The sequence below is a fragment of the Phacochoerus africanus genome, chromosome 15 (genome assembly GCF_016906955.1).
Source record: "Phacochoerus africanus isolate WHEZ1 chromosome 15, ROS_Pafr_v1, whole genome shotgun sequence".
Classification (NCBI taxonomy): Eukaryota; Metazoa; Chordata; class Mammalia; order Artiodactyla; family Suidae; genus Phacochoerus; species Phacochoerus africanus.
In genome coordinates, this window is record NC_062558.1 from 89,084,010 (window position 1) to 89,096,995 (window position 12,986).

At 52.5% G+C, this 12,986-nt stretch overlaps 1 protein-coding gene across 3 annotated transcripts in view; it reads right to left on the reverse strand.

The window, feature by feature from the left end:
* Positions 1-3,559: 3,559 nt before the first annotated feature.
* The window catches only part of ANTXRL (ANTXR like), a 35,861-nt gene continuing 26,434 nt past the window's right edge, over positions 3,560-12,986 (reverse strand). For all 3 annotated transcript variants that reach the window (XM_047762490.1, XM_047762491.1, XM_047762489.1), the window contains 6 exons: positions 12,845-12,935; positions 11,743-11,943; positions 10,778-10,816; positions 9,642-9,728; positions 9,131-9,208; positions 3,560-3,901 (listed from right to left, as the gene is read on the reverse strand). In XM_047762490.1, the coding sequence (XP_047618446.1) occupies positions 3,674-3,901; positions 9,131-9,208; positions 9,642-9,728; positions 10,778-10,816; positions 11,743-11,943; positions 12,845-12,935 (724 nt within the window). In that variant the 3' untranslated portion in view covers positions 3,560-3,673. The remainder of the gene's footprint in view (positions 3,902-9,130; positions 9,209-9,641; positions 9,729-10,777; positions 10,817-11,742; positions 11,944-12,844; positions 12,936-12,986) is intronic.

The following is a 12,986-nucleotide window of genomic DNA, read 5'->3' on the forward strand; positions in this document are numbered from 1 at the left end:
TCCAGATGTGTCATCAGTCCCTTACAAGATCAAGAAAGAATGTTATCTTTTAAGGATTTGTCCCGCTGATGCTAGAAGAATGTTGCTCTTTATGGTTGAGCAGGTATTTGTGCTGTGGGGGGAGGCCTGGTCAATGTGTAATGCAGAGACACAATGCACAGTAGGGGAGAGAGGGGGCCAAAGGGCAGGGGACATTTTGTATGTTTAAATTTTTCTTGTCTTGCCAGAAAATATGAATTTTATTTCACAAGGGTAAGAGGTAAGAACTGTCCCCTCCAGTTTCCTGACCCTGGCTCCAGTGCTCTTTTCTCGGCACATACAGTGTCCTCAGCTGTTCCTTCTGGAAGTGTGGGCTGGGGTGGGTGGGGAGGGAGCTGGGCCAAGATGCAGAGCACAGGGGAGGCAGCTGTGCAGGGGTGTGAGCAGCTGCTGTCCAGACCTGCAGTGAGAACTGGGCATCGGTCATTACCTATCACTGTGAGATGCCACCAAAGAGGAAGATTGTGGCCTACCTCTGGTCACACGGATGGCAAAAAGGCCTGCTTGGGGGTCCAAAATTCCCCACTGTCCTTGGGAGCCAGAACCAAAGCTTTCTCAGGACCTCAGCTGCAGGAGGCTGTGCCCACGTCTTGCCATGAGGGTCAGTGTCTGGGGAGCAGCCCCCCTCCAGGGGGCCTAGCCAAAGTCATTATGAAGATGACCCTAGCTAGGTTACCGCAGTGTGGTGGCTCTGGGCAGAGCCCAGAGAGAAATGCTAGACTCTGAGAACAAGAAAGGCCATAGACCTTGGTGCAGAGAGAATATCAGAAAGGAACCTACCCTCTGAGGGTCTGCAGTACACAGTGACTCAGTGAGGTCACAGGAGAAGACCAGCCTTCTGTGACTTGCTCCCACCAGCCTGTGCCCTCTTTTGAGGCCCCACCCTTGCCAGCTCCTGCAGGCAAGACCTCACCTTTTCTACAAGCAAGAAAGAAGCCCCTGCCAGATTACTTAGCAGGAAACCAACAGAGAGGCAGCCCCCAAATAAGCATATTTCTTAAAGAATATTTTTTTCTTTTTAGAAAAAGAAACATATTTCTTAAAGAATACACACACACACACACACACACACACACACCCACCCACACACACACATTTTGGGGCCACATCCATAGCATATGGAAGGAAGTTCCCAGGCTAGGGGTCAAATTGGAGCTGCAAATGCCGGCCTACACCACAGCCATAGCAATGCCAGATCTGAGCCTCATCTGCGACCTACACCACAGCTCATGGCAACACCGGATCCTTAACCCACTGAGCGAGGTCAGAAATCAAACACACGTCCTCATGAATACTAGTCGGGTTTGTTCCTACTGAGCCACAGTGGGAACACCCAAGACCTCACCTTTTTGAAGCTCATTCCTTAATTGGCTTCTAGGATACCCAGCACCCCCAGCCATTCTTTTTCATCTCTTTTTTGCTACCTAACTGTCCCCCAGGACTCCTCCTTGGGCCTCTGTCCTTCCCCCCTCATGTTGGTAGTTCTGAGGCTTGGCTGCTTTTGGGGATTACCTGGGTTACTCCCACCCCAGAGACAAGAGCCCTGAGGCCCCCACCTGCTGTTTCAGGGTCCCCTTGGCTCGGGAGCCCCATCCCAGCATCATCCACTGGGTCTCATGTCACTGTGGGCTTCTGACATCCTGTGTCACCCCCATGTTCCACTTGGGAACCTCTTACCCACCCGCTTGTGCCCATAGCCTGCCCTTATGCTACTACTTCCTCCTGAATGGTCTTTTCTCACAACTGGGTGGTGTGGGCAGCTCACCAAATCCGACCGTGGACCTCTGCCCTGACGAGTGATATTTTTCCCCTGGATTACCTGGCTGGGTATGGCCATGTGATGCCATGGAGTCAGGCAGGAAGAGGGTGGCCGAAACCACAGTGCTCTCTGAGCCCTGCGGAGTGAGCCATAGCCTGGGTCAGGCAGAGCTGGGTCCAGCTAGCCACACCCTCTCTGAACGGACCTAAATCAAACTGCTGAGTCCCAGCCCACAGGGCCTGACACACCCTCTTCTAGCTCCTCCATTGTGAATTGGCTTATTTCTCTGAAATGTCTGTGCCTGGCACGTTGTGCCAGAAAAAGCCTTCTAATAAAGCTCTTCTAATAAAGAGCTTGGGAGACAGAGGAGTTGGCAGAGTTGGAACAGGCCACGAGGGGGTGGGAGAGGCTCTCACTGCTCCTATCCTGACTGTTGTCAGGACACAGATCTGAGGCCCAAGCTGTGACAGGACAGAGAAGTGGGGGAGGGATTCACAAGGAAGAGCAACTCCAGTTAGGGATGCTCTGAAGGTTAAAAGTTGTGTGATCTGGAGTTCCCGTCGTGGCGCAGTGGTTAACGAATCCGACTAGGAACCATGAGGTTGCGGGTTCGGTCCCTGCCCTTGCTCAGTGGGTTAACGATCCGGCGTTGCCGTGAGCTGTGGTGTAGGTTGCAGAATCGGCTCGGATCCCACGCTGCTGTGGCTCTGGCGTAGGCCGGTGGCTACAGCTCTGATTCAACCCCTAGCCTGGGAACCTCCATATGCCGCGGGAGCGGCCCAAGAAATAGCAACAACAACAACAAAAAAGACAAAAGACAAAAAAAAAAAAAGTTGTGTGATCTGGGGTAACCCTGCAAACGATCCCTACTTACATATACACAAGCCATTCCAGCAAGCCTGCCTTTCTTCCTTTCTTCTCTGTCTGTCTGTCTGTCTGTCTTTCTGTCTTTCCATAGGGAAAGTTATGGTCACTACTATCCATCCACTTTAATCGGTACAGATTAAAAACCCACACCTGATGTCTTTAACCTACAGAAATTCAACTGAAATCTGTAAATATAACACTGGAAGAGAAGGAGGTGAGGGGGGAGAGTATTTACCTTACTATCCACATGGATTGGGGAAAGCTGGTCATGGACCCCCTGGAGGACCCCTCCTCAAGTGCTCCCTGGACTGTGTGCAAGCACTGGAGTAGTTACACCAACGACGTGTGCACACCCGGGTGGTGGGGAGGACACCGCGTGCTAAAATATCTCTGTCGGGAGCACATTCTCTTCTATGGTGGTAGAGGGCAAATAGGAGAGGTTGAACTTCTCTAGGAAAAAGACCCCTCAAATTCCCCAGGGCTTAGGGACAGTTTGAAGGTTATCTGGAAAGAGAAGATGCAGTTCCAGCTGGTGACCTGTAGAGGGCCTCAGCTCTTTCTGTGACACATTCCCAATGTAGGCAGTCACGAAATGGAAACCTGCAAGAGGGAGTGGAGGAGGTGAGGAATTCAAGCACTTCTCCCTGCATAAGATTAAGGAAGGAGACACAAGCTTGTATTCAGATTTCAAAGAAGTTTGGAGCTCTGTTCAAAAAGCAGAATTTGACTAAAACCCCATGCGTTCCAGCCCTTGGTGACAGGTGAAGACCCATCTGAGGGGGTTGGAACTCATCATGTTTACTTCCTCAGGCCACCAGGGTGCTTTGTCCTGGCAGGAGCAGTGAAGCTGCATCTCCTACAGTGAAGCAGTGCTCACAAGGAAACAAGCTCTGATCGGCAACAAATTCCAACGCCTTTTGATGGGAAACCAAGATTCAACATACATGTCTAATTCAGCAAACAAAGGGCTCTTAACAGTATTGGGCTTTGGGTGCTCTACAGGTTGGGCTATGGGGGTTGGAGAGACAAATTGGCTCCACAGAGTGACCGCGAGTTGGGAGAGATGTGCGGCAGCACCCTGGAGGGGAGCCTGGAGCACGTGGTCGGGGGTTGTTGGCACCGCGAGCAGTAACTGTTGATGGGGAAGCACTCCCGGGTGGGATGCAGGCAGATCTTAGGGCTGCAGGGCAACTGCCCACAGTAGGGCTTCATCAGGGAGAAGTTGACACACCGCCCCTGCACGGAGAGAAGAGGGAGAAGGTCACTAGAAGCCGCTGGAACCGTGAACAGAGGGCTGTAGTCTCCTTGGCCTCTAGGGCTTGCTGGGCTCCTTCTCTGCCTTGAGCCCACCCTTCTCCTGCTGCCCAGAGCCCCACTGATCCCCTGCTGCATCTGTCTGGGCCTGTCAGTCCCCAAAAACCCATCAGTCCTTTCAGGTGCTCCATGTGGTGTGCAGACTTCAGGCTTCTGTGAACCTGCCACTCATGTGTGAAGTGTTACCTCGAGTGCCTGTGAAAGACAAAGGCCACTGAACTCTGCCTTCTCCCCCTGAGGCTGTCATTTTCATCATCTTAGGTTGTAAAATCCTTAGTAACCCTTTAGAATGATCATGGTTTTCCCCAGTTATGTGGCCACATTAGGAAAAACAAAACAGGCCTGTCCCCTTGAATTTATAGTAAAAATTAAAAATATTATTATTTTTGTTTTTTAGGGTCACACCTGTGGCATGTGTAAGTTCCCAGGCTAAAGGTTGAATTGGAGCTGCAGCTGCTGGCCTTTGCCACAGCCACAGCAATGCAGGATCCGAGCTGCATCTGCAACCTACACCACAGGTCACAGAAACGGTGGATCCTTAACCCACTGAGAGAGACCAGGGATGGAACTGCATCCTTATGGACTAGTTGGGTTTGTAACCTGCTGAGCCACAACGGGAACTCCCACAAGGATATTCTCAACCACACCTAGAGCCTGGCCTTGTCCTCTTCCACACTCACAGGGATGTCTGATCTGATGAAACTTTTGGGAAAGATACCCTTCTTTGGGACCTGTGCCCCTGGATGTAGAGCAGAGCTGAACCCAGAGATGGGAAGGGATTTCTCACTCTGACTTTCCCCAGCATGACAAGATGGAGATAGCTTTCCAGCAACTTACTATGTAAAATCCCTTTAGGCTTCATCAAGTTAATATTTTCTCTTTTACAGAGAAACATTTTTAATTTTCCTGATTGTAGAAAAAGTGTAATGGTTCTCCCATTACAGAGAACCTAGGCAACACAGAAAAATAAACATGAGGAAATAAATGCTTCTTTTCCAAGCACCCATGCTAACCACTATAAATAGGATCCTGAACTCTCTGCAGACAGCAACTTCTATGGTCATTTATCAGCAATCCCCCCTGTTCTGTTCTCCACCCCCTTGCTGGCCTATCTCCCTTCTAGACAGATGGCCCAGGCTTGCTGTCTCCTGCCATCTTCCTACTGGATCACCTCCTCTGCCTCTTCTTCTCCAGGTAGCCTCAGCCTACAGGTCCCCAGCACCAGCCTCAGGGCCCACTCTGCCCAAACCCTGTCCTGAGCCACATGTGTCTCCAGCTGCCCATCCTTTCTCACCTTCCCCTGCACCTTAATGCCTGTTCAGGCCCTCAGCTCTCTTCTTAGGCTATCTCAAGTATCTCCTCTCCCCGTTCACCTGGCTCCGCTCTCCTCTCACCCCCATTCAGACCTCATGGAATTATCTTCCTTGAGAAGAGGCTTATTTTCCTCAACTCACACCTTCAGCTGTGCTTCCTCCACCAGGCCATCCAACCTGAGGCTCCTGGTCCATCAGCATGCTGGCATGCATGAGAAGAGTCCCTGTGCTTCTCTGCTTTAGGGATGTGGTACTGGCCTCTCCATTTCCCAGATCCAGACTATGCATCTTCTAATGTGGTGTCTGCCCTCCCCAAGCCAGCCCAGGAGCACCCAGGCCCCTCAAGCCCCAGGGCACTGGAGCTGGTTCCTGCTTCTCTCGGGCCCACGGGCAGGGGCTCAGTAACTGGCAGGATTTACACCCTTCCCCCTAAGACTGCACCCCAAATTCCTTAACTACTCTTAATGGTTTATTTACTCAGGTGAATTTTAGAATCATTTTGATCGAATTCCCTCAACATATTCATTACATTTTTTACTAAAGCAGTATTAATCCCATGAACTATTTTGGAAAAGCTGACACTGTGGCCTAGGTTTTCATATTTTCAAGTCTTCTTTTATAGAGAAGAGTAAAGTTTCCTGGTTTCTTTTTATTACCTCTCAGTACACATGGCCACAAGTATGCACAAGGTTGTGTTCTTTTGTTGCTACTATGAATAGATTGGAATCTTCTATTTTATTTCTAAGCTCTTTTGTTTCTTATTTACTCCAGAACGTGAACAGATCATTCTAGACCCAGTGCCTACCATCTACCATGGGATCCCTTTGATTTCCTCAGCACACGACTGCAGGACACCTGTGCTGAGGCCTGGCTCCCCCGCCCCCCAACCACAGCCCATCACTGGAGCTGAAAGAGGGATCTGCACAGGGACTGAGGGAGAGGGCTGAGGTGCTAGGGACAGCAGTAGAGACCCCCAGGTAGTGGCAGAGCCCCCGAGTCCCTTGTGTGAACATAAGGAGGTGAGGGAGGAGACTGGGGGCTGAGGAGGGGTATCTCTTTCCCCTCTGACTTTCTGAGGACAAAGAGATCTAAGCCAGTGACCAACTTGTAACCTCAGCTCAGCTGTTCCACAGTGAAGGTGGGTTTCCTTAAGTGATTGGCAGATGGTTGACTGGACATTAATCCAGGGCTTCGGAGATTTGGTTCCATTTATAAATTTTATAGATGTGTGTGTGTATCACGAGTTGGGGGGCAAGGATTTTTGAGCACAAGGGAGCAGGCTGTCCTCACCATCCCAAAGCTATGATCAGAGAATTTCAGTGAAGGTCACTGGCTTGAAGGACAGCTGCCAAGTTAAGACTTCCTGGAGGGCTGAAGTCCTGTCCTAGCTTTATCCACAGCCCTCGGGGCGCCTCCTGTGGGCAGGGGCAAAGGATGGGAACTCCTTGGCTATGAATACATCACAGGGCCTCTCTGGAGCTCTAACTGTTATGCAGGAAACCGCTTCCAGCAAATATAGATACGAACTCTCTATCTAGAGGAGGGCTGCGAGGAACATAGTGTGACAGTAAGATATTCACAGCCACAGTTGTTTGCATATCTTTTTTTTTTGCCACACCTGTAGCGTACAGAAGTTCCCAGGCCAGGGATTGAGCCCACGCCACAAGAGGGACAATGCCAGATCCTTAGCCACTAGGCTAACAGGAAACTCTCTGCTTACACATCTAACACGCGGCACTGCAGAAGGAAGCTCACTGAGATGTTCCCCATCACCGTGACAGCAGGGCACAGGAGGCACAGCCTGGCCTTGGAAGTGAGCTTCCCCTGGGGTCCTTCCCAGCCCTGCTGCACCCCTCCCACAGCCCTGTCACATTGGGCCCATCACTAAACGTTATAGCCAAGGGCTCTTCAGCTTCCAAATGCTGAGCAGTGACCACCTGCCAGGACAGAGAAGCAGCCAAGCACATGGTGAGGTCTGGGCCCGGGGCTGTTGATGCCCTGCTGCTTCACGGCTGTGCCACCAGGCAGGTGACTTGACCTTGCAGAGAGGCTGTGCCTCCCTGGCAGAGTGTTGGGAGGATGAAAAGAGTGAGTCTGTGTAAAGCACTTAGACAGGGTCCGGTGATCCCTACTCTGTATAAACGGCCACTGTTGTGGTGAGAATGAAATGAGATGCTTCTTTAGAGGGCCCTGCGAGCCGGTGGCACCCAGGTCATATTCTCTGGAGACAGGTATGTCACTGGCAGCCCCACATTCAGTGAGAGAGGCAAGTCCCCCATTTCTAATGGATTTTCCTGATGGATCTATGAGAACTGGTTTCCGTGAACTGCAGGAGCTGCCCTGGGAGAAGCAGGGAAGGAAGAGAATCAGGACCCTGGATGGGGGGTCAGGGTTTGGTTCAAGACTAAGAAACTCAACTGTCTTGTGCAAGGAGAGATGCTCTGGAAGAGACAATTATTAGAAAATTTCCTCTGACGATTAGAAGGCAGTGGGGCAGAGAGACATGGTCATTTCACAGAAGGTAACAGCAAACAGGGCTGATGGCCATAGTGTGTGGAAGGTCAGGAGAACGTGCTCGGAAATATCCCCAAGTAGCCGGGCTGGGTGTCTCCTCTGCACACTCAGGCCTGGGGTTAGAGGCTGAGTCTGGTCTGTAGAGACTGTAGGTCTCCGCTGACACCCTGTCTCTTTGTCCAGGATTCGCTGTAAGGCCTGGGACCAGAGCACTGAAGGCTTCCAGAGGGGGAGCCAGGATCCTGCACCTACTAGAATATTGGGTACCCACGGACATCCTACAGCTCTCGGCTCTCTAGGACAAGGTTGGGAAGGACAAGGTCAAATGGGATGGGGGGCAGAAGAGTGGGAAGCAGTCCCGTGTCCCCGGGGCATAGTTATGGCCCTGCCCATCTCAGGATGAGCAGCGTTGATTTCAGGAGCTCTGGCTGATGCCACTTACTCTCTGGGTGGCCTCAGCAACTTCCCTGACCTCTCAGGCCTCAGTTTTGCCTTCAGCAAGCACATAGGTCACTGCGAGTTCACAACCACTCGGTGGACCCGAGAGCTGGTATCATGGGGGCCTGGCAGAGCCCTGGGTGACTGTAAGAGCTCCCTAATCCATCTCTCTGTAACCTCCCAACCTCAGCTTCAAAGAGTGGCCCTGGGACAGTGGGCATTTCAGAGAGGTGCTCAGCACTGCTGCCCTCACCTCGCTGGGCAGGAAGGCCATGACTGGCATCTCCCTGCATCCACCCTCTGGTCTCTTGCCTCCCTCTGATTGAGTCTTCTGTCTTGCTTTATCCCTCTTGTTCCTGAGTGGATATCTCTAAGTGGATGTTGCCACTGTTCAGGACATAGGTTGGTGTGGGGCTCTCTGACCTTAATGGAGCTGTGGTTCGGTGGAGAAGGTCCAGGAGAATCAGGCAGGGAATGAGGCTTTCATGCAAACATGGCTGGGACTGAGAGTTTGATTCAGACCCAGAGTGGGAGCCCAGCTGTCATAGGAGCCCTGATACCTCTGTCACCAAACGAGGTCTCTACCGGGTGTGAGTGCATCCTAGATGTGTCGTCAGCAGTGCTCAGAGGCTTCTAAATGCCACTTGCCCAGCCACCTAGAGCCAGTGTTTGCCTGATTCAGGGAATGTGGTCAATGCCTGGGAAATACATGGGCACCGTACTGAGAATCACCCACAGGCTCATGAGCCCCAGGTCTCCAGGTCCTGGGCATCATTCTTCCTGACAGATGCCCAGGAAGGCACTTTGACCCACAGTCCCAGGGGTCAACTGCCAAGGGAAAAACCAAGACCCCAGCCCATTGGGAGCATCCCTGTGCCCTGCTTACCATGTCCCTAGGGGTATACCACATCAGTGGCATCTGGTTGCAGCGCTGAACAAAGTCACACAAGCTATCCAGTTTTCCCTGAAAAGCAGATGTGGTTGTGAGGAAGTTATAGGCATAGATGCTGCCTCTAGAGGGACAGTGTCCCCTCCATCTCACAAGGCTCCCCAGGGCTCTGTCCCCACCGATTCCCTGAGGCAGTCTACAGCTCCCTCCCACCCACCAACATCCAGAAACCTGGGCTGCCTCAAGGGGGAAACCCTGGTGACAGGACTTCCTGGGGGAAACAGGAGCATAAACCCTCAACCTTTTTGGCCTCCCCTTGTCCAGTAGGGTTGGGAGGCCCTCGCTTTTCTTGGGCACCAAGTGACTGTAGTCTAGGGCTCCATTCTACTCAAGGCATCATGCCTTATGGGTCCAGGCCTGAGCATGAACCAGCCACCTCAGCTCCAGCTACCTCACCTCTGGCCCCCCAGCCTCAGAGTCATCATTCCCTCCCAAGAGCCCTTCTCACCTCCATCCGTTTTATCCCGCCTCCTTGGCACCCACAAGGGACAATCACTGTGGGGCATGTCTGCATGTGACATACCTCCTCCGGCTCCTAGGAAGAGAAAACACTGTTTCCTTGTCTGGAAGCTCCTGGGTGCAGACACATGACATCTATTGTACTTGCACCTGTCAAGTACTGGCCACTCAGAAAATGTTTGGTGGAGAATTGCGGAAAAATGAGCAGCACCCGACACAGTAAAAGAGTAGCTTCCATGTGAAAATTCACCAACAACTTTTGGTTTACAAAGAGGAGTCTTCTCTAAAGGCCTATAAACTCCTGTTCCCTTGATTGCCACAGGCTGCCCTTGCTGGAGAGCCTGGACTTAAGGATGTGTCATGTCAGGGGTGTGGGCATTAGCAGCTGCCAGCCTCCCTGAAGTCACACTGCAGCCAGTGAGGATTCCAGCCCTGGCAGTGACCCTGTTTCCCACCAGCGCTTCAGCCCTGGTGCCCCTGACACTGGGCCCCCACCCCTGGTGAGCCTGACCCTTGGCCCTGTGCTCACCTGGGCTGCACCTCCCTCCTGGCTCAATGCCAGGGAAGACTCCCTCCACCCTTCTCAGCCCCACAGTCCCTAAAGGCCAAGCCTGCCAAGACCCTTGCCCTGACATGAAACGGGGAGGATGATCAAGAAAATGGAGCAAAATATACACCTGGTCCCTGACATCCCTGAGGTCCATTTTGGACCATCCTTTTCCAAAAGCTCACCTGAGTCCTGGGGAAGGACCATCCTTTTCCAAGAGCTCACATGAGTCCTGGGGAAGGACCATCCTATAGACAGTCCCTTGGAAATTGACAGAAAGCCCAGGTATTTCAGGAGGGATTATAGCTGTTTCTGAAACAGGCTACTCCACATTGCTGATTCAGTTTCAAGGGCTTTAGTTCAGGTCATGTTGGGGTCAGGTGAACAGTGTTGATGGGGTGACATCTGTAAGTTCCATGTCCTTCCTGGGGCCCCTCTCTGCCCCTCTGTTACCCCTTCTTTCTGCCCAAGTAGGTAGGAGCTGGAGGGGCAGGGAGAGGGCACATCCCCATGGCAGCAGGGGCTCTTTCTGTGCGGGTCACAGTGGGCAGCAGGCATCCTGACAACAGAGCACTTACCCTTTCTGATTTCTGCACTGGTGGCAGCTCCTTGACAGTCTAGAAAGGAAGTGATCAAAGTTGAAACAGTCATAGTCCAGTGCCCATGCAGCTGATCTCCACAGATGCTGCGCCTTTGGAGACCAGGCCCTTGCAGCATGAACTGGCTTCTCTCAACTCCCATGCCCCAGCTGGTGTGGGAGGGGTGTCCCAGCTCCTTCCCTAATGGCTCTTTTCACCTCCCTTCTTTTTCTGCCTACTTGGTACCCACAACAAGGGACAATCACTGTGGGCATGATGACATAATCTCAGGTTAGAAGGGGTGTGGAGGGCTCCAGCTCAGCCACACAGGGCACCTATCACATCATCTGAAGGTGACATTTATCCTCAAAGCCTCCCAACCGCCAGTACTAGGCTAGACCCCAGACTGAGAGCTCCTGTGGGCAAGGGTGGTGGCTCTTCATTTCTGCCCCTCTGTGCCCAGCACAGCACTTGCACATGCTGGTGACTTAGCGTTGACTGATGAAGGCATGATGGAAGCACCATAGATGTGTAGGGGTCCATGCTCTTTTCAAAGGCTGCCCCTGAAGTTAGCATCCTTCTGGACAGCATCATTCTCCCTTTCAGCCACAGTGCCCCCACTGCAGACCCTTTTCTTCTCCCAACAACAGAGGCCACCTGCATCCTCTAGAAGTTTGACTGTGTGAGGGAGCCCTGGTCTCAGGGGGTCTGGTATTTTCCTTCCAGGGGCTGGGACAGCCCATAGGCTACCTCCCTGTGAAACATGAGGCAGGTGGTCATCTAGAAGCCCAGGCTGTGTCCAGGCCCAGGAGGGGAGGACAGAGTCTGTGCTTATTTGCTTGTGTGAGGACCTGGGAGCTGATGGGAACCTGCCCACAGGCAGCATCATGGGGCAGACACATGTCCAGTCCCTCAGGGGGTTGGTGACAGCAGGACACAGGGCTGTACCGACAGTGGTCACTTGCCTTCTTGCAGCACATCCACCAGATGCACCAGAGCATCAACAGGAATAGGAGCAGGCCTGGGATGATCATAAAGAAGTAGGGAGAATTGACATAGGGGATGAACTGTGGGGATGTAGGTGGGAGAGGCGGTGAGGAAGCCTGTGTGGTAGGCAGTTGGGTAGTCTGGAGGGTAGCCATCACCTCAGTATCTGGCTCGCTCACCTACAGAAAGAACACAGGACAGAATCTTGGCATGCACCTGGGTGATTTTTCCGAGCGTCTACCACTTGATTCTGACACCAGACCTCCTAGTCCTCCTCCTACTTGGGTTCCCATCTAAGGAAAAAGATTCTAGAAGGTTGGCACTGGTACCCAGAGAGCCACTGCAGAGTCCTGGGCCACAGGCCCCACCGCCAGCTCTGCTCAGAGGCTCTCCCCAGCCCCTGTCATGAAATCCAATCCCCATGGAGTCATAACTCAGCCCTCTTACTGACAGCATACGTGTTGTGAGGACGACAAGCAGCTGTGATACACAGATGGTGGGGGAGGGGCTCTGGAGCCCACTGAGAGGTGGGACTGCAAGAGCAGAGGCAGGACACCCTGTTCTCTTCCCCGTAGCCCCTCTCCCCTCCTTCCTGGCTCTGCAGCCTTGGGCAAAAACTCCTCCATCTCTCTGAGCCGCCATGTGTAGTGAGGAATTGAGCGGGCACTGGAGAGCATCAGAGGGAGTCTACAGAAAGTCCTAGCACGGGCCAGGTCCACGTGGGGCTTAAGGAATGGGATCTGCTCTCTTGCTGATATTCCTGACCAAGGGCACAGGTGCTGTGCCCATGGACCCCGGTGATGCCCAGTGCTTCCTCATGTCAAGTGCTCTGATGAAAGAAGCAGGGTGGGAAGAGGACCAAGAGAGCTTTTAGTAGCACACCCCAAGTCTGTGGGGGTTCAGCCCCTGGCTGTAGGGCTAAGGGCTCCAAGCTACCTGTGAGATGCTGCTTGAGATGCCTGTCAGCCCAGGCTACTTTCTGGGCCTGCCTGGGATGCTGTTCCCCTCAGTTGCCTCCCCAGGGTATCTCTCCCTTTCCAGTGCAGGAGGTCAGGACAGCTCTAGATGCTTGAGCCTTACCTTAGAACTCATACAGTTCTTGCTGATAATGCTAACATTGTTATAGATGAAGTTGATGCCATTGTTCAGGCTGACTTCAATGAAGACCTTCCTAAAGCACAGAAAGGGCAGACAGTGACCATCAAGCCAGACAGACACATTT